The 18,424-nt window shown below is 40.9% G+C and overlaps 1 protein-coding gene across 13 annotated transcripts in view; it reads left to right on the top strand.

Annotated features, from left to right (window-relative positions):
* The window catches only part of Cdc14b (cell division cycle 14B), a 90,064-nt gene that overhangs the window by 47,749 nt on the left and 23,891 nt on the right, over nucleotides 1-18,424 (top strand). For all 13 annotated transcript variants that reach the window (XM_036187169.1, XM_036187166.1, XM_036187175.1 and 10 more), the window contains 3 exons: nucleotides 8,476-8,552; nucleotides 14,486-14,552; nucleotides 15,336-15,398. In XM_036187169.1, the coding sequence (XP_036043062.1) occupies nucleotides 8,476-8,552; nucleotides 14,486-14,552; nucleotides 15,336-15,398 (207 nt within the window). The remainder of the gene's footprint in view (nucleotides 1-8,475; nucleotides 8,553-14,485; nucleotides 14,553-15,335; nucleotides 15,399-18,424) is intronic.

The following is an 18,424-nucleotide window of genomic DNA, read 5'->3' as shown; positions in this document are numbered from 1 at the left end:
AACTAAGGACCTTAATGTCAGCTATAATATGTATATAAGTAAAAGTAATTTTTATCAGATTAATTTATTTATTACACAGTATTCTGCCTGCATGTATGCCTGCAAGCCAGAAGAGGGCACCAGATCTTATTACAGATGGCTGTGAGCCACCATGTGGTTGCTGGGAATTGAACTCAAAACCTCTGAAAGAACAGCCAGTGTTCTTAACCTTTGAGCTATCTCTCCAGCCCAAGTAAAAGTAATTTATAAGCTAAAGCTATTTAAATGTAAGGGCAGCTGATGTTTTTATTTTTTGTTTCCTTTTGAAGCAGGGCAGAGCTTTGTAGCTCAGGTTGATTTCAGACTCTGAATCCTCTTGCTTCTGCCTCCCTTCGTGGTGAGATAACAGGCCTGTGCCACCATACCTGGCTACCATCTGATTAGCTTTTAAAAAGTAAGTTAGTGGCTGGACTCAATTGCTAAAGTACTTCAGGATCTGAGTTTGATTCCCAGAACCTGTATAAAAACATTAGGCATGGTGTTAGGCTTGGAGACAGGATTTCTAATCACCATTCTAGTCTAATGGGTGAGCTGCAGGACAGTGTCTCAAAAGAGGTGGAAAGCCTGGGGGAGGGTGACACACATGAGATTGTCTGCCAGCTTCCACGTGCACATACACATAAAAAGAAAAAAACAATTGACATTTTTTCTTGTTAGTATTTATGTAGGTCTGTGAGTTACATATATTGTGTGTACCCTTTTGCAGCTAAATATGAACCTTTATTGATTTTGTACACATTGTGGCAATTTGAGTTTTTTTTTTAATTCAGTCAAATTCTTGGCACATGAAGGACTGTGTCATCTGGCTGACATGTGAAAATAGTTACAGGAGCCTTTAAAGGCTGCAAACATTGTGACATTTTCTGCATAAAGAATATTTGCAAATAGTTTATTGGTTTTTCCTGTGGCTGTGTTTGTTGTTGGAATCCAAATGCCTTTTGTTGTTCTTAACTCTGACTGGTGTGAAGTTCGGCTTGACACATTATCAGAGCCTCTCTAAGTGTGTAGATGAAGCTTCAAAGTGTATATAAGAACAGAAATAAGAAGCACATGCTCAGTTGGGTTTTTGTTGCCAGAAGCTGGGCTTGTCAGATTTAAAACCATACATGATGGAGTAGGGATGCCTTTTCTAGGTCACTGAGTCCTTGTGTCACTTAGGGGCACCTTCCAGTATTCCAGTGTCACAGGTCCTCACAGGACCCAGAACTTGTAATCAAAGACTTAAGAAAAGATGTAGTGAGGTGGTCTAGAAGGGACCCCCATCTTTTGGTTTTTTTGTCTGTATCAGAATCTTATGATGCCACTCAAGCTGGCCTTGTGCTTCTGTCCTTAGGCTTCCTGCTTCCAAGTAGTTGGGAACACACACACACACACACACACACACACACACACACACACAGGGAATCAAAATCTGATTGTCAGGCGCTTTGTGGCAAGCACCTTGACCTTCAGTACCATCTTGCTACAAGTACTTAATTCTTTCTTTGGGACTTCTGTTGCTGCATAAAAATTACTGATGATATCATATCTCTGCAATGGTCATGTAATTTTGCAGTTGTTTTGTTTATCTAGTCTTATAAACTGAATTATTTCCTTACTACTGGGTATGCTACTGTATAACCTACTACTGCCTATGTCACCTCTAGAGTGACATAAAACAATAGTAAATGATCTGGTGTTTGTTTTGATAAAGAGTGTCATGTAACCCAGGTTTACCTTGAATTTGGTATGCCCTGTTTTGTGTGGTGCTGGAGACAAAAGTCAGGACTTGGTGCATGCCAGACACTCTTTGCTGAGCTACATTCCCAGCAGGTATTCTCTTAAGAGTTTCCTTAGGAGTTGGGAGTGGTTTCTCTTGGGTGCGTCTGGTTCTCAAGCTCCTGGTCTTCAGTTATCTCGAGGGTCTTCTCCAGAGATGGCTCACTCACATCCCTGGCAAGTCACTGTTGGACTTTGGCAGGAGGCACTGTTCACCATGTGATCTGGTGAGGACATTCTCAGAACGACAGTTTGCTTTACCCAACATGAGGAATCCAAAGGAAAACAAGGCAGAACCACATTCTCCCTGACCTCGCCTCAGAAGTCTCACTTTGCTAGTTCTTTTTTCCCTCCATTTTAAACATTTATATTTATTTATTTGTTTCTGTGTATGAGTGTTTTTTTATGCATGTGTCTGCATCACATGTGTGCTGTGCCTTGGAGGCCAGAAGACAGTGTCTGATACCTTGGAACTGGAGTTACAGACCATTTTGAACCACAAAGTAGATGTTTGGAGTAAAACCTAGGTCCTCTGAAAGAGCAGCTGGTGCTAACCACTGAGCCCTGAATCCAGCCCCATACTCTTGTCATTTCTGTAGTTTGTGATGGTGCACACATTGTCCCTGTTACTGTGAGAGAGGACAGGTTAAAGGTGGAAATATAAGGAGCTAAGGTTCTTTGGGACTCTCTTGGAATCTGACTGTCACAGTGTAATCTTTCTTTTGATAATCATCTGTTTCTTGGCTTCAAAATAGCATCATGACATTTGAGTGGGCATTCTGTATACATAGTTTCTGATATAAATATCCTGAAAAAATTTGCCAAAGCATTCCTTGTGTCCAAATAACCAACAGTGATATATTATGAAATTATGTTAATATTTGATCATTTTTGCTGGTCTGAGTATTTGTGTTAGTATAGAAACCACTTAGGGTTCTTCCTAAGAGCCACATTGAGAATAGCTTCATGTGGTAAGATCAGAAACATGAGTAGATGTTAACTGCAGATGTTAACAGATTTTTTTTTTAAAGATTTGTTTTTATTTTATGTGAATAAGTGCTTGCTCTTATTCTAATTATGTACACCATGTGCACACAGTGTTTGTGGTGGCCATAAGAGGGTGTCAGATCCCCTGAATCTAGAGTTACAGGTGATTGTGAGCCACCAACTGGGAACTGACCTGGATCCTCTGTAAGATCAGCAAATGCTCTTAACTGCTGAGCCATCTCTCCAGGCTGCTAGTAAATATTTAATAGTTATGTACAGAGGTTTAGATTAAACCTCTAAGTTTCTTTCAGCTTATCCATTAAGTTTTATATTATCTATTTCTATATATAAAGATTTTGGTATTCTCCTTCTTCTATCCCTATTATTCTTAGGTTTGGTCTTTTCCCAAATTTTTTAGGTGTTTTGTGTTACGACTTTTTTGTCTTTAGTGTTTTCTTTGACTGACGAATCTGTTTTCTCTATTGTGTCTTTAGTGTTAGAGATTCTCTGTTCCATCTCTTGCATTTGGTTGGTTATGCTTGCTTCTGTAGTTCCTGTTCGTTTAGTCAGGATTTCTATTTCCAGCATTCCCTCAGTTTGTGTTTTCTTTATTGTCTCAATTTCAATTTTCAAATATTTTTCGTTTCCCAAACAGATTTTAGAACTACAGGTTTTTAAAGTTCATCATTGGGAACCTGGAGTTTTCCTTACCCCCACAGGAAAAAAAAAATGCATTGTTCTTCTGTTCTTTGAATTGAACTGTGTTCCAAGACTAACCCACAGTTTTTTAAATAAATTAAAGGCTATTTTTCTTTTGAAGTTTAGAAGGAAATCAGGGCATTATTATTTTGGTATTTAAAGAAACCATGAAGCTATAGTCTGGCAGAATAAAAATTACCTTAAATTGATGTTTAAGGAAAAATTTGTATAGTTTTGTATAAAGAAGGTCTTGGAAAGCTAGAGAAATTCTAAAAGAGGATTCTCAGGATTTTGTTTAGCTTGTTTGAATTACGTGTATATGCACATGTACACATGGATACATAGCAAATCCAGCTCTTTCACTCCGCTGACTTATGGATACTTTAGTTTTACATATTTGTTCGAGTGATTCATTAAGGAATACAATGTCTTGTGTTTTTGTTGTTGTTGTTGGTTTTGTTTTGTTTTTCCTTGATAGTTCTGTTTATTATTCTTGTAACCTTCAGGAGGTCTCTTCTGAAGTGTCTTATGTATTCAGGAGTTTATAGCATGATGTCTAATTTGATCACTAATAAAAGTTGCAGTGAGCCAGGAGCCTTTAATCCCAGCAGTAAGGAGGCAGAGGACAGGAAGATCTCTGAGTTTCGAGGCCAGGCTGGTCTACATAGAGAGTTCCAGGCCAGTCACCGGGCTACATAGTGAACTTTTATCTATGAATGAATGAATGAACAGATAGTTACAGTGAAATAGTAGTTAGGATCGTCACCTTCTTGTTATATGAAAAGGGGACAACTGTCCCACCCCAAAGAAGAATGTTGCCTTATCCTAGGCTAGTCAAAATGTCTGTGAATCTCTGCTATGACTCAGAAAGCAGGTGGCATCTCACCAGTTTTCCATTGCTTTGGGCTCTTCACACGTATCCACCAAGGCTTTTTTTTTTACCACAAAGAGAGAACAAAAAGACCCAGAGACTAGGGGCTAAACCTCCCCAAATTGAACCAAAATAACCCCAACCACACCCCACCCCATATAGGATGATTATCCTGGGTATTTTGTCCCAGTGATGGAAAGCTAACTAACATAGTTGCAGAGTCTAGCACAGAATTGTATTTTTCAACCATAAATCCATGGCCTACCACCCCATAGTCATAACCATGTGACTTCTAGAAGGCCACTGGAAAGCTGCAGTTCCCAGTTCTCATCTGTTGCAGGCAATAGGCTCTCTGTATCCAAAACAGTGACAAGGCCCTATTTTGAGGGCAACGATAACCTGATTTTGATTTAAAATTTTTTTTTTTAAAGAAAACGAGCATATAGGGCTCCCCCTGGGTTTGGTTTTGTTTTGGAGGCAAGCAGTTAGAGATTTTTTTTTTTTTTAAAGATTTATTTATTATTATGTATACAGTATTCTGTCTGGATGGATATCTCAGCTGAAAAGGACTCAGGACAGGGAACCCTGCCTAGTCCCTACCTCTAGCCTTTTTATTTACTAAAAAACTTCAGTCCATGGGATGGCAAGTCTTTTATCTTAGTTAAACCTCTCTAGAAATGCCTTCAGGATACAGAGGTGATGTGTCTTCTAGATGATTCCAAACCCAGTCAAGTTGATAGTGAAGATTTACCATTACAGTTATAGTGTGTGGTCCTTTGAGAGTAAATGGAATAAAATTCTAGCAAGAAACAGTTCAGACATTGGGAAGACAGTCCATTTATAACTGTTAAAACAGAAAATAAAATGTTCTTTGGAAGCTATCAAATCTTTATCATTAGTTCTAAGATCTAGCTTTATGCTTAAAAGATTCTTGCTAGATTTATTCATTTGTTGTTGACTTTGTGTGTGTGTGTGTGTGTGTACATGTGTGTACATGTGTGTACATGTATATATAGAGACCAGTGGTAGACGTGTGTCTTCCTCAGTCAATTTCCAACTCATTTTTTGAGGCAGGATCTCTCACTGAACCTGAGCCTCATCAATTTGGCTAGTCTGTTGTGGCCACTGGACTTTAGAGACAGTTAGAGAACTGCACTGCCCGCCATGTTCATCTTTTACATGGATCCTGGGGATCTAACTTGGAGTTCTCATACTTGCATAGTAATCACTTTACCTAATGAATCCCTTCCCCAGCTTTGGTCTTTTAATCCTTTTTTGTTTTGTTTTATTTTGAGATAAGGTTTCTCTATGGAGCCCTGGCTGTCCTGGAACTCTCTCTATAGACCAGGCTGGCCTTGAACTCAAGAGATCCAACTCTCTATCTCCTGAGTACAGGGACTGAAAGCATGCACTACCATGTCTGGCTTTGTTACTATTTTTTCTTAAATAATTGCTTTTAATCCAGTGGTAGGCTTACATTTAAATTAATGACTTATGAAATATTGTAAGTGTTCCTGTTCCTTACTTTCCTAAGTACATTGGGTTCAACACAATAGACAGAGCCTCAAAGTCCATTCACTTATGTTTGGACCAGGAGTTAAGTGATGGAAGATAAGGGCTTCACTTCAGAGTGGCTCCAGCCTTGAAAACAGCTTCCACATATAGTATTAAATGCTGAAGATAAGAAGCTTGTAATTAATTGGTGGTGCAGGCATTTAATCTCAGCACTCAGGAGGTAGAGGCAGGTGCATCTCTGGACAGTCAGGGCTACACAGAGGAACCCTGTCTGGAAAAACCAAAACCAAAAGAAGCAGCAGCAGCAGCAGCAGCAGCAGCAGCAGCAGCAGCAGCAGCAGCAGCTTGTAATTAACTTGGTGATTTTTTTCCCCCTTTTATTCTGTTTCTTGGTCCTAGGGATTAAACTCAGGGCCCTGTGCATTGCTAAACCTGCACTGTGCTACTGAACTACACTCTTAACCTAGATTTGATTTTTTTTTTTAACTATTGAAATTTAAAAATATATTTTCCATAAATAAGTTTTAGAATTTAATCTAATTTCTGTCTTCATATGTGTCTAACTGAATGCATGTAGGTCCCTGGTTCCTGCATGGGATTTGGGAACACCCTGTAGATAGTGGTGGCTGGGGAGAATGGGATCAGCTTCTTTAGAGATGCAGGTGAAGCTCTCAAGTGAAAAGATCTCAAAACAATGAACTGTTGAAGAAAAGACTGCAAGTCACAATCAAGGTATCCCAGCATGAACTACAATTGTTAAAGAAGGGGGTTTGGCCAGGTGTGATAGTATATTACTGGAGTAGGTGTATCTCTGCGAATTCAAGGCCAACCTGGTCTACATAATGAGTTCCAGACCAACTAAGGCTACGCTAGACTGTCTCAACAGAAAGAAAGAAAGGAAGGAAGAGAGACAGAGACAGAGACACAGAAAGAAGAAAATGTGTTTTTGAAGTATTCACCAGAGGAAAATTGTAGATGTAACCGTCTTGTTAAATAAGAAACACAGAGCCAAATACAGAGTTAATAGCCAAGAGGTCAGAGCAATAGCTGAAAACCTTACCTTTCACTGCTGCTGCTATCTTTCCTCTCTGCTTCCTGTGTCCTGTCTTTTTTATAGACTTTCTGTTCTGCCTTCTCATTGGTTGTAAACCCAACCACATGACCTCCTCGTCACTGCCTGTCTATATAGACCTCCAGGTCTTCTATGGCTGGTATTGAGATTAAAGGTGTGTGTGTCGCCATGCTGGCTGGAGATCCGCCTGACTGCCTCCCAAGTGCTGGGATTAAAGGCGTGCAACCACCACCGCCTAGCTCTGACCCCAAGACTTCATTTTATTTATTTTATTATTATTATTATTATTATTATTATTATTATTTTGGTTTTTTGAAACAGGGTTTCTCTGTGTAGCTTTGTGCTTTTCCTGGAACTCACTTTGGAGACCAGGCTGGCCTCGAACTCACAGAGATCCGCCTGGCTCTGCCTCCCAAATGCTTGGGGTTAAAGGTGTGCGCCACCACTGCCCGGCCCAAGACTACTTTATTAATATACAAATAAAATCACATTTTAGTACAAATAAAATATCACCATAGAAAATAGAAACATGCCATAGTTCTGAAGACAGAAGCATCATGTGAGAGTAGGAAACAGATGTAGTTAGTCCAGTAGGGAACTTTCACAGTGACACAGGACCCTAAATGAAAATGGAGAGAGCGAATCAAGGTCTTTGTTTTGGACAAGAGCATGTATGTCTCAGTGTTAGGCTCCTTCTAACATGCCTAAGGCACTGGGATCAGTCCACAACACTGCAACGCAACACACACACATACACACACATACACACACACACACACACACACACACACACACACACACATATTATAATGAAGTGAGAGAACTAGAGAGATGCCTCACTAGCTGATATTACAGGTGATCTGGGTTCAATTCCCAGCACCTATGTGGTGGCTCACAATTTTCTGTGCCTCCAACACCCTCTTCTGGCTTCCTCACTACTGCATGTACATGGTGCACACATATACTCAAAGGCAAAACACTTACAGCATAAATATAAATAGATAACTTAAAAAAATAGTTTGGGACCAGCAAGGCATAAGTCTGTGGATCTGAGTTTGAACTTTGGTTGTCTCCTTTCAACCATGTCAGTTCCAAAGATAGTAGTACTGATGGGATATTCACACGACGACGACGATGACGATGATGATGATGATGATGATGATAAAATAAGATTCATTAGCCCTGCTTTTGGGTTGCCACCTCCTCCCACTCCTCTCCCCAGCTCCACTTTCACTTCTGAGGATGTTCAGGAAGGAGAATTAAAGCATGTTACTCAAACACCTGGATCTGGAAAATGTGTTTTTAAAGAGCTACACTTCTTAGCACAGGTTGTTTGAAGTATTGGTGCACTCAGCGTTCATGTGGCAGGGAGGACTCTCTGGCAGGGTGAAAACAATTAACTCACTGATAGGATCCTGGAGCCTGAGAACTTGGCTCTGCTAATTGGCTAAAGCTTGTGTAAAAATTGCTTCTTGGTGACAGAACCATGTCAATTAGAAGTAAATTGCCCTTTTTTTTTTCTTTCCAAATATAGGTTATATATTTGGGAAGGACTCCAGAAGACGCATATAGAACATTAATCTTTGGAGATACAGCCTATATCCCTTTCAGGTAATGATCAGACCCTTACCAGGAACTTTTTGGTGATAATTCTTTTTCTTTATTTTTCTTAAATGATTTTTTAATTAATTATTTACATCCCAACCACAGTTTCCCCTCCCTCCTCTTCTCCCAGTCCCCCTACCACCTCTCATTCCCCCCCCCCCCATCCAGTCCTCCATTTCAATTCAGACAAGGGCAGGCCTCTCGTGGATATCAAACAAATATGGCATATCAAGTTGCAGTAAGACTAGGAACTTCTCATATTAAGGCTGGACAAGGCAACCCAGTGGGAATAAAGGGTCCCAAAGTCTGTCAAAAGAGTTTGAGATAGCCACTATTCCCACTGTTAGGAGTACCACAAGAAGACAAAGCTACACAACTGTAACAAATATGCAGAGGGCCTAGGCCAGTCACATGCAGGCTCCCTAGTTGTCAGTTGAGTCTCTGTAAGCCCTGGTGAGCCCTGGTTAGTCAATTCTGTGGGTTTTCTTGACCTCCCTGGCTCCTATAATCATTCCCCCACCCTTCTGCAGGATTCCCCGCCTAATGTTTGGCTGTGGGTCTCTGTATCTGTTTCTACCAATTGCAGGATAAAGCCTCTCTGATGTTAATTGGGCTAGGCACCAATCTATAAGTATAGCAGAATATCATTAGGCATCATTGCCAGTTGTGTTTGGCTCTATTCTAGGTCTCTCAGCTATCCAGCCTCTGAATCCTGGCTCTCCAGACAGTGTCAGGTGTGGGCTTCTCCTGGCATGGGTCTCGGGCTAGACCAGTCATTGGTTGACCATTCTCACAATTTCTGCTCCTTCTTTACTCCAGCACATCTTGTAGGCAGGACAAATTGTAGTTCGAAGGTTATGGTGCTGGGCTGATGTTTCAGTCCCTCCACTGGAAGTGTTGCCTGCTTATAGGAGATGGTCAGTTCTGGCTGCGTATCTACTGTTGCTAGGAATCTTAGGGGCAAACCTTGTAGATTCTTGAGAGTTTACATTGCACTAGGTTTCTTCCTCACCCTGAAATGCCCACCCCCTTCCCCTCCCCTTCCTCACCATCCTTACCCCTATACCCTAACCTGATCCTCCTATTCCCATCCCTACCTGCCGCTAGACCATCTGCAAAATCTATTCTATTTCCCCTTCCCAGGGAGATCCAAGCCTTGAGCCCTCCTTGTTATTTAGCTTCTCTGTGTTGGGTCTGTGGATTGTAGCCTGGTTATCCTTTACAGCTGATATCCACTTATGAAGTGAGTACATACCATGTTTGTCTTTCTGGGTTCAAGATAACTCACTCCGGATGACTTTTTTCTAGTTCCACCCATTTACCTGCAAATTTCATGATGCCATTGTTTTAACAGCTGAGTAATACTCTATCATGTAAATGTACCACATTTTCTTTATCCATTCTTCGATTGAGGGGCATCTAGGTTGTTTCCAATTTCTGGCTATGCTGCTGTGAACATAGATGAGCAAGTGTCTTTGTGGTAAGATGGAGCATCCTTTGGGTATATTCTCAAGAGTGGTATAACTGGGTCTTGAGGTAGATTGATTCCCAGTTTTCTAAGAAACTGCCATATTGATTTCCAAAGTGGCTGTACAAGTTTGGACTCCAACAGCAGTGAAGGAGTGTTCCCTTTGCTCCATATCCTCACCAGCATGAGCTATCACTTGTATTTTTGATCTTAGCTATTCTGACAATTGTAAGATGGAATCTTACAGTCGTTTTGATTTGCATTTCCCTGATGGCTAAAGATGTTGAACATTTCTTTAAATGTTTGTCAGTCATTTGAGATTCTCCTGTTGAGAATTCTCTGTTTAAATCTGTATCTCATATTTTAATTGGGTTATTTGGGGTTTTTTTTTTTTGTTGTTGTTGTTTCTGGTTTCTTTAGTTCTTTATATATTTTGGAAATTGGCCCTCTATTGGATGTGGGGTTGGTTTTCCCATTCTGTAGGCTGCTGTTTTGTCCTCTTAACAGTATCCTTTGCTTTACAGAAGCTTTTCAGTTTCATGAGGTCCAATTTATTAAATTGTTGATCTTAGTGCCTGTGCTGTTGGTGTTCTGTTCAGGAAGTGGTCTCCTGTGCCAATGCATTCAAGGCTATTTCCCACTTTCTTTTCTCTCAGGCCCAGTGTATCTTGAGATCTTTGATCCCCTTAGACTTGAGGTTTTGTGCAGGGTGATAAATGTGGATCTATTTGCAATCTTCTACAGGTTATTCCAGCACCATTTGTTGAAAATACTTTCTTTTTTCCATTGTATAATTTTGGCTTCTTTGTGAAAAATCAAGTGTCCATAGGTGTGTGGATTTACATCTGGGTCTTAGATTTGATTCCCTTGATCAACTTGTTTTTATGCCAATATGTAGTTTTTATTACCATTACTATAAATGTACAGGTAATGTGGTAGATCTATTTAATCATACCCTTACCAGGGACTTTTTGGTGGTAATTCTTGGGGTGGGTGGCGGAGTAAGCCCTGATAGGAAGGAATGTTAAACAGCATGACACCACAGATCCAGTAGTCTTGGCAGTGACACTTTTGGAATGTTGTCACTTCTGACCTCTTTTTGCTGGATGCCAGTGACTTCCCCATCCCATCCCCACTCCTGTTCTCAGAATCTCAAATGTCTCCTGACTTCATCTTCTTTCTGACCCTAGAAATGATAGTGGTGGAGTAGGACTTTCTTGGCTGAGAACCAAGCTGTGATGTAGCCAGGGGAGAATCCTAATGGTACTATGACCAGTGGTAACCCAGGCTCCTGTGCAACCCACCTGGGTGTTCCCTTACTTCACAGGAGGAACTTTCTGGGGCAACAATTGACCCCTTTCCCCAGGAGTACAGCCAGCAGAGGTATCGGGTGTGGCTGCTGATGTAGACTTACCTGCAGCCTGTCAGGCAGCTGTGTGTGAGGGTGGCAGGTAGCTGTGAGTGGACAGCAGCCTCACCTCCGACCTACGGTGTGATTGTTTTAAAAGAATTTTAAAGAAAAAAAAATGTTTAAAAAGCTGTAAGCTGATGAATCTGGCATCTTGTAGGTGAACTCTAGAGTGTCTCCCTAACTGAAGGCAGTTTCCTCCTCAGGTTGCTCTGTGGAGCCCTCTCTACTCCTTGAAGCAGGGCTTCCATTGTTTTGGCATTGTTCAGAATTTAGTGATATAGTGGTTGAAAGCCATGGCTGAGTTAGAATGCCCCTTCCTTGTTGCCTCACGGACTATCCCAAATGTTCTGTGATTTGAGGTGGGTAGGAAGAGAAAAAGGCACTGAGCTGAAGTAAGTCACTCATCTTTTTAACTTGTAACACAACTGTTTGTGTCTGTTAGAAGCAATTCTTCTATCTGTGATCCCTGAGTGAGAGGCAGACATTTAGATCTGCTGCTGTTGCACAATGATGAACTTGTGCCCCAGAATTCTCAATCACTTGTGGGTATTCTCACAGCTTACAACACAAGGACGGACCCAAAGTGTAAATAAGCTTACTTCCTTGCTAGACTGTAGCACAAACAGTCTCAACTCCAGTTCCTACTACAACCTCCCTAGATAGTTCTAATTTGCTTTTCTCTCATTATATCTTTATTTTATTTATTTGTTTTTGGAGACAGGTTCTTAATATGTATGTATGCCTTGCTGGCCTGGAACTTTCTATGTAGACGAGGCTGGCCTCAAACTCAAGAGATCTGCTCTGCCTCCTGAATGCTGGAACTAAAGGTGTGTGCCACCATGCCTGGCCTATGATTATTTCTCTTCCTCCTTCCCCCCCTCCTCCTCCTCTTCCTCTTCCTCCTCCTCCTCTCTCCTCCTCCTCCTCCTCCTCCTCCTCCTCCTCCTCCTCCTCTTCTTCCTCTTCAGCTCTAGCTGCTCTGGAACTCACTATGTAAACCAGACCACCTCAAACTCACAAAGTTCCTCCAGTCTCTGCCTCCCAAGTGCTGGAATTAAAGCTGTGTGACACCACACCTACTAGCCTATGATTTCTTATTAAATTGTGTCATTTATTCTCTGTCTTAGTGAGAAAAACAGTCTAAAGGAGTATACTTGTCTTACTGTAGTCTATAGAAATACTCTGCTTCTTAGTTTTTGTTGTACTTTTTGTAAGTGTCTCTCTCTCTCCTCTTTGTTTGGGATAAAGTTTGCATTCTTCCCTGATCCTTTTGTTTGCACTTCCCAAATGCTAGGGTTATAGGAATGCACTACACGCCCGTCTTGTGGTCGTTAATAGCATGCTTTGGTTATCAGATAGAGAACTGACTCTCAGCTTTGCTTGTTGGTATCTCCTTTACCAGTTTGTACTCTGGAGATAGGAACTATAGTAGTACCTACTTGCAGAGGTTATGCACATAAAAACAAACCATAGTTCTTTCCCTCATCCAGGTTTGCTCAGTATTCATAGCCCTTTCTCCTTTTTAAAAGTTGATACATACAATTTGGAAAGATAGCACTAATGTTAGAAAACCAAACATTGCATGCACATGTGTGCATGTGCACATGGATGTGTGCCACACTTAGGAATTGAACTCAAGCATTACACAAGTACACATCACTGAGCCTGCACCCCAGCCCAAAACACTAATCTGAATTGTACAGCTAAGCATTACACATGTATGTGTGACTGCCACACTTTGGGATGTAGAATATGGCTCTTACCCCTGAAGAATCCCTCCTGCCCTCCACAGTCAGTTACCATCCTCTCAAAGATCTCTCTTGTTACCTTTCTGTTGTCACTTAGGCCTGTTTGCTTTTGAACTTTATGTGTCTGGGATCATCTAGTATGCATTTCGAGAGGATTGCTCAGTGATTAAAGCATTTGCTACACAGGCCTGGGGACCAGAGTTTAGATTCTACACAGCCCATACACAAATGCTGGGTGGGAATGACAGCCTGCCTGTAATTCCTGCCTTAGAAAGCAAAGACAGTATCTCCCTAGAGCAAGCTAGGCTAGCAAGGCCAGCCACATTGGTGGCCTCTGAATTTTCTGAGAGATCTTGTCTCAATGAATAAAGTGGAAAAGTAATTGAGTATGGTTCCTGATGGCTTAGGTATTCATGAAGCAAGCATGTGTGTTCAGATAGTGTGAGGTGGGACTTGAGTAGGGCATCTCCTGAGCCATCATAATTCTCAAAGAAATTTTGCATCAAATTCTTTGCAAGGTTGAATCAGTATGCCTTTAGCTGGGTTGAAAATTGTCAGTCACATTACAAAGTTAGTGGTAGTAGTCAACGGTTACCATCAAAGTCCTTACACTGCTGCATTTTGAGAATTCACCTCTTTCCATTGATGAATACGGCTGGTATGGTATTTCAGTGGACTATCTGTTGGCTAATTATGCACTCGTTCAGATGTGGAGTGGTTTTACCAAAGGTTTGGATGCTTTTGCTCTTGTGATTTTATTGGAATTTTGACCCTTAAGAATTAGAAAGGGGGACTGGAGAGGTGGCTCAGAGGTTAAGAGCACTGACTGCTCTTCCAGAGGTCCTGAGTTCAATTCCCAGCAACTACATGGTGGCTCACAACCATCTGTAATGAGATCTGGTGCCCTCTTCTGGCCTGCAATCATACATGCTGCATACACAACAAATAAATAAATAATTAAACAAAAACAAATAAATCTTTTTTTAAAAGATAAGAATTAGAAAGGGGGCTGGAGTGTTGGCTCAGTGGTTAAGAGCACTGGCTGCTCTCCAGAGGACCCCAGTTCAATTCCCAGCAACCACATGGCAGCTCACAACTGTCTGTAACTCCAGTTCCAGGGGATCTGACACTAATGTACATAAAATAAAGTTAAATAAGTAAGTAAAATAATTAGAAAAAAGTTATCCAGTTAAATTTGAATATTCTAGTATAACTGTGCTGTAGACATTATTGGACATTGAATTCTAGTCAGCTTTGTCTTGGGTTGAGTATGTTGTAGAGCCTTAACAAAATAACACTTTGGGAATTTCAGAGACGCTGCCTACGGAAGCTGCAGTTTCTATATCACACTCCTTGACTGTTTTCATGCAGTAAAGAAGGTGAGTGTCTGGAGAAGGTAAGGTGTTGTTCTACATAGCTCTATTAGAAATTCTTCAGAAGAGGTATGTAAGGTCAGAAGTATTCCATTCCCAGTTAACAGTAAAGTGGCCCCAAACCAGTAAACTGCTCATTCTGAATTTCTCATTGCTTCTGTGCATGAATGGGATGGAAAGGCACAGATAGGAGACAGGCTGGGGTTGTCAGTCAGTTGGTTGAGAGCTTGTTTAGCATGTGAGAGGCCAAGGGTTCAACCCCAGCATCACAAAAATAAGACACAAGTAAGAGTTAAGTAATTTGGTTCTAGATACAGTATTAGTTTTGAGTGTATCTGATTTAAAAGAAAAAAAAAGTTGAATAATTTTTTTCCTTACAAGTTTTGTTTATGTATATACAATACAGTAACTGTAGGGCTGGGAATATTACTCAGTGACAGTGTCGGCTTAGCACATGCAAGGTCCTAGTTCCCATCTTGTAACAACAATACAGTAACTTCCTTCCAGGCATTGGACTTTGAGTTCAGCAGGGTAATTTGGACAGCAATTAATTTGTTACAAAGTTTTATATAAAAATAAGTGGGCCACAATTGCTTTGTCAGACAGTTTTAGGGCTGAGGGTGGTATAGGGGGCCCAGCAACAAATAGATGAATGAAACTCCCACATCCTTAGAATATGCTCAACATGAATACAGTAGTACTTTCTAGGACATTCCTGGTGCTTAGAAGAAAATTGGGTAGGAAACTGGCCTTTTATTTACCTTACACCTTTGTTCTTTCGTATTGTAGGCAATGCAGTTTGGGTTCTTTAATTTCAACGCGTTTAACCTCGTTGAATATGAGCACTATGAAGTAAGTTTCAGGTTCCTCTTTTCAATCTTCCTACTCCACATTTTACTGAGGTGTCATTGACCAACACTATCTAATTAGTGTATAAAATAATGCTTTTAATTTATTTGTTACTATTGTTACTGTTATTTTTATTGTGTGTGTATGATGTGTATTGGTGAGCTTGTGAGGTCAGAGGACATCTTAGCAGAATCAGTTTTCTTCTTTCACATCTACATAGGTTCTGGAGCTCAAACTCTGGTCCTCAGGCTTGTGCGGCAGGTGCTTGACTGTTAAATTACCCTGCTGGCCCAGATAATGTTTTGTTGAATATGTGCTTGTGAAATGGTTCCCAGAGTCAAGCTCATTCACATGTTATCTCTGCAGTGTGTGTGCTGGGGACAAGTAAGATGCAGGAACAGCTGGGTGGTGGTGGCCGGTGGTGGCACAACCTTTAATCTCAGAACTCAGGAGGCAGAGGCAGGTGGATCTCTGTGAGTTACAGGACAGACAAAGCTACACAAAGAAACTCTGTCTCAAAAAAAAAAAAAAAAAAGGAAAGAAACACAAAACAAAAACAAAAAAGATGCAGGATTAGCCTGCACACAAGATCTAGAACTTATTAGTGGAAACTTGTGCTATGACCAGAATTCTACTATTTGTCCACACATTTTCCCTCTTTTATCCTACCTAAAAGAATAAGAAGTTTTGTTTTTTTTTAAATTTTTTTAAAATATTAAGTAATATATGTAGCTGGGGAGATGCTTCATTGAGGAATGGAGTTTGAATGCCCAGAACCCACAGAATGGGCATGGTGACCTGTCTGTGTATCAGTTCTTGATTCAGCTGAGAGACCCTCCCTTAATATGTGAGCAATCAAGGAAGAATGTCAGTCTTGGGCTTTCACATGCTTGTACCACACATTGCCACACACATATGCGCCCAACATACAAACATGCACAGACATGCATGCACATAAGGAAAAAAACAAAATGAAATTGAAGGGTAAGAAACATCACCTCTTTAACCCTTACCTTGGTTCTCCATTCATGATTCTTAGTGGTGGTTTCTGAGTTAATGGTTCCAGGGTGAACAGGTGTTCGGCATAGCCTTCGCAATGCTTTGTTTAAGTTCTGTTTTTTGTTGCGGAATATTATTTTAAGGTGTGTTACATCTGTTTATGCTGTGGAACATTTGTTTAATGATGCAAAGATGTGTTGCATTCCTTTATGTTGCATTTGTTTAACTCTGTGAAGCTGTGTTACTTTGCCTGTAAAACACCTGATCGGCTAATAAAGAGCTAAATGGCCAGTAGTAAGGCAGGAGAAAGATGGGCAGGGCTGGCAGGCAGAGAGAATAAATAGGAGAAACCTGGGAGGATAAGAAGAAAGGAAGAGAACAAGGAAAGAAGGACAGTAGAGGCCAGCCTTCTAGCCACACAGCCAGCCATGGGTGAGAGTAAGATATACAGAAGAAAAGGAAAAAGTCCAGAGACAAAAGGTAGGTGGGATAATTTAAGATAAGAAATGCTGGCTAGAAACTAAGACCAGGCATTTCTAAGTAAGAATAAGCCTCCGTGTGTATATTTATTTGGGAGCTGGGTGGCAGGCCCCCCAAAAGATCAAAGAGCAAAACCAACTAACAACAGTTTTCAGTCTTGGTGACCTTCCTGTAGTGATGAGGATACAGGTTTGGAGTCCTCAGTGTGGGCACAGAAAGGTGATTAGTTGCTGTGTCTAGTGTCTACCAAGGTATACTCAGCTGTTGTTATAGCCTGTTTGTATTGTCTGAACACTTCTGTTTTAAGTTATGAAAACTAAGTACAAATAGCCAGGCCTGGTAGCAAACACCTTTAATCCTAGCACTCATGAGGCAGCAGTAGTAGGTAGATCTCTGCAAGTTTGAGGCCAGCTGTCTTCTACATAGTGAGTTTTAGGCCAATCAGGGCTACATAGTAACCCCCTATCTAAAAACAAAGTCCCAAATGTTTTAAATAAAAGTGAGCATTTTACTGGAATCTGCAGATTAAAAATCCAGGAGCTGAGCTGGGGAGATGACTCAGTAGATAAAATGCTCACTGTGCAACAACGCGAACCTGGATTTACATTCTAGCACCGAGGAAAAGAGACCAATGTGGCAGTAAACACCTATAATGCCAACACTGGGGAGGTGTAGAGAGCAGTGTCCCTGGGCTCACTGGTCAGCTATTTTAGCTGAAATCAGTAAGTTCCAGATTCAGTGAGAAAACTTGTCTCAAAAAATAAGGTGGAGAAGAAGTTGACCTTTGGCACACGAGCACATGCATGAGGACACTCATGTGGGAATGTGGATTATTATTGCCTGACTGAATTCTCTGGCTCTGCCTGGCCTACCCTATCAGAAAAAGCAGACAGGGCAGGAGAATGTGTCCAGGCAGGCAAATTCACAGATATCCTCTTACATTTTTTTATCTTAAAGATTAAGAAAAACAGAAAATCCTTGACTCTAGGTGCCCTCCTCCAAACAGATGAGTAAGATACTGTTTTGAAGGCCCTTTGGAGGTAGGAAAGCTTAGAGACTCTTGCCTTTGTGTCCTGTTGTAGTTATTTTGAGTGAATTTCCTCAAAAGGAGAGGAGGCTCTTCATACAGCACTCTATGCATTCATATCCCAAGTCCACAGATAATTAGCTTTTGCTATCAATTTCTAAAAAACTTTTTATCTAGAAGTCTGAAGTGTAATTGAAGTGTTTTATTGATGATCTGGGCTGTTTTTATGGCAAAGATAAAGCATATCCTGAGATTCACTCGTGACAACTGTATCCCCCTTGTAATGCCAATCTGTTTCTAAAGTGCAGTCTCTCACTACGCCCTTTGGTGACTATATAACTAAATTACATAAAACTAAATGTGTAAATAAAATATACTTTCTTGGGGCTGGGGAGAGGGTTCAGTGGATAAAGTACTTGCTGTACAAGCTTGGGGGTCAGGGTTTGGATCCCTTGAAGCCACATAAAAGTCAGGCAGGTAGGCATACATGGCTGAGACCTGTAATCCCAGCACTTAAAGAGAC

The sequence above is a fragment of the Onychomys torridus genome, chromosome 5 (assembly GCF_903995425.1).
Source record: "Onychomys torridus chromosome 5, mOncTor1.1, whole genome shotgun sequence".
Classification (NCBI taxonomy): Eukaryota; Metazoa; Chordata; class Mammalia; order Rodentia; family Cricetidae; genus Onychomys; species Onychomys torridus.
This window is presented reverse-complemented; position numbering and strand designations above follow the sequence as displayed.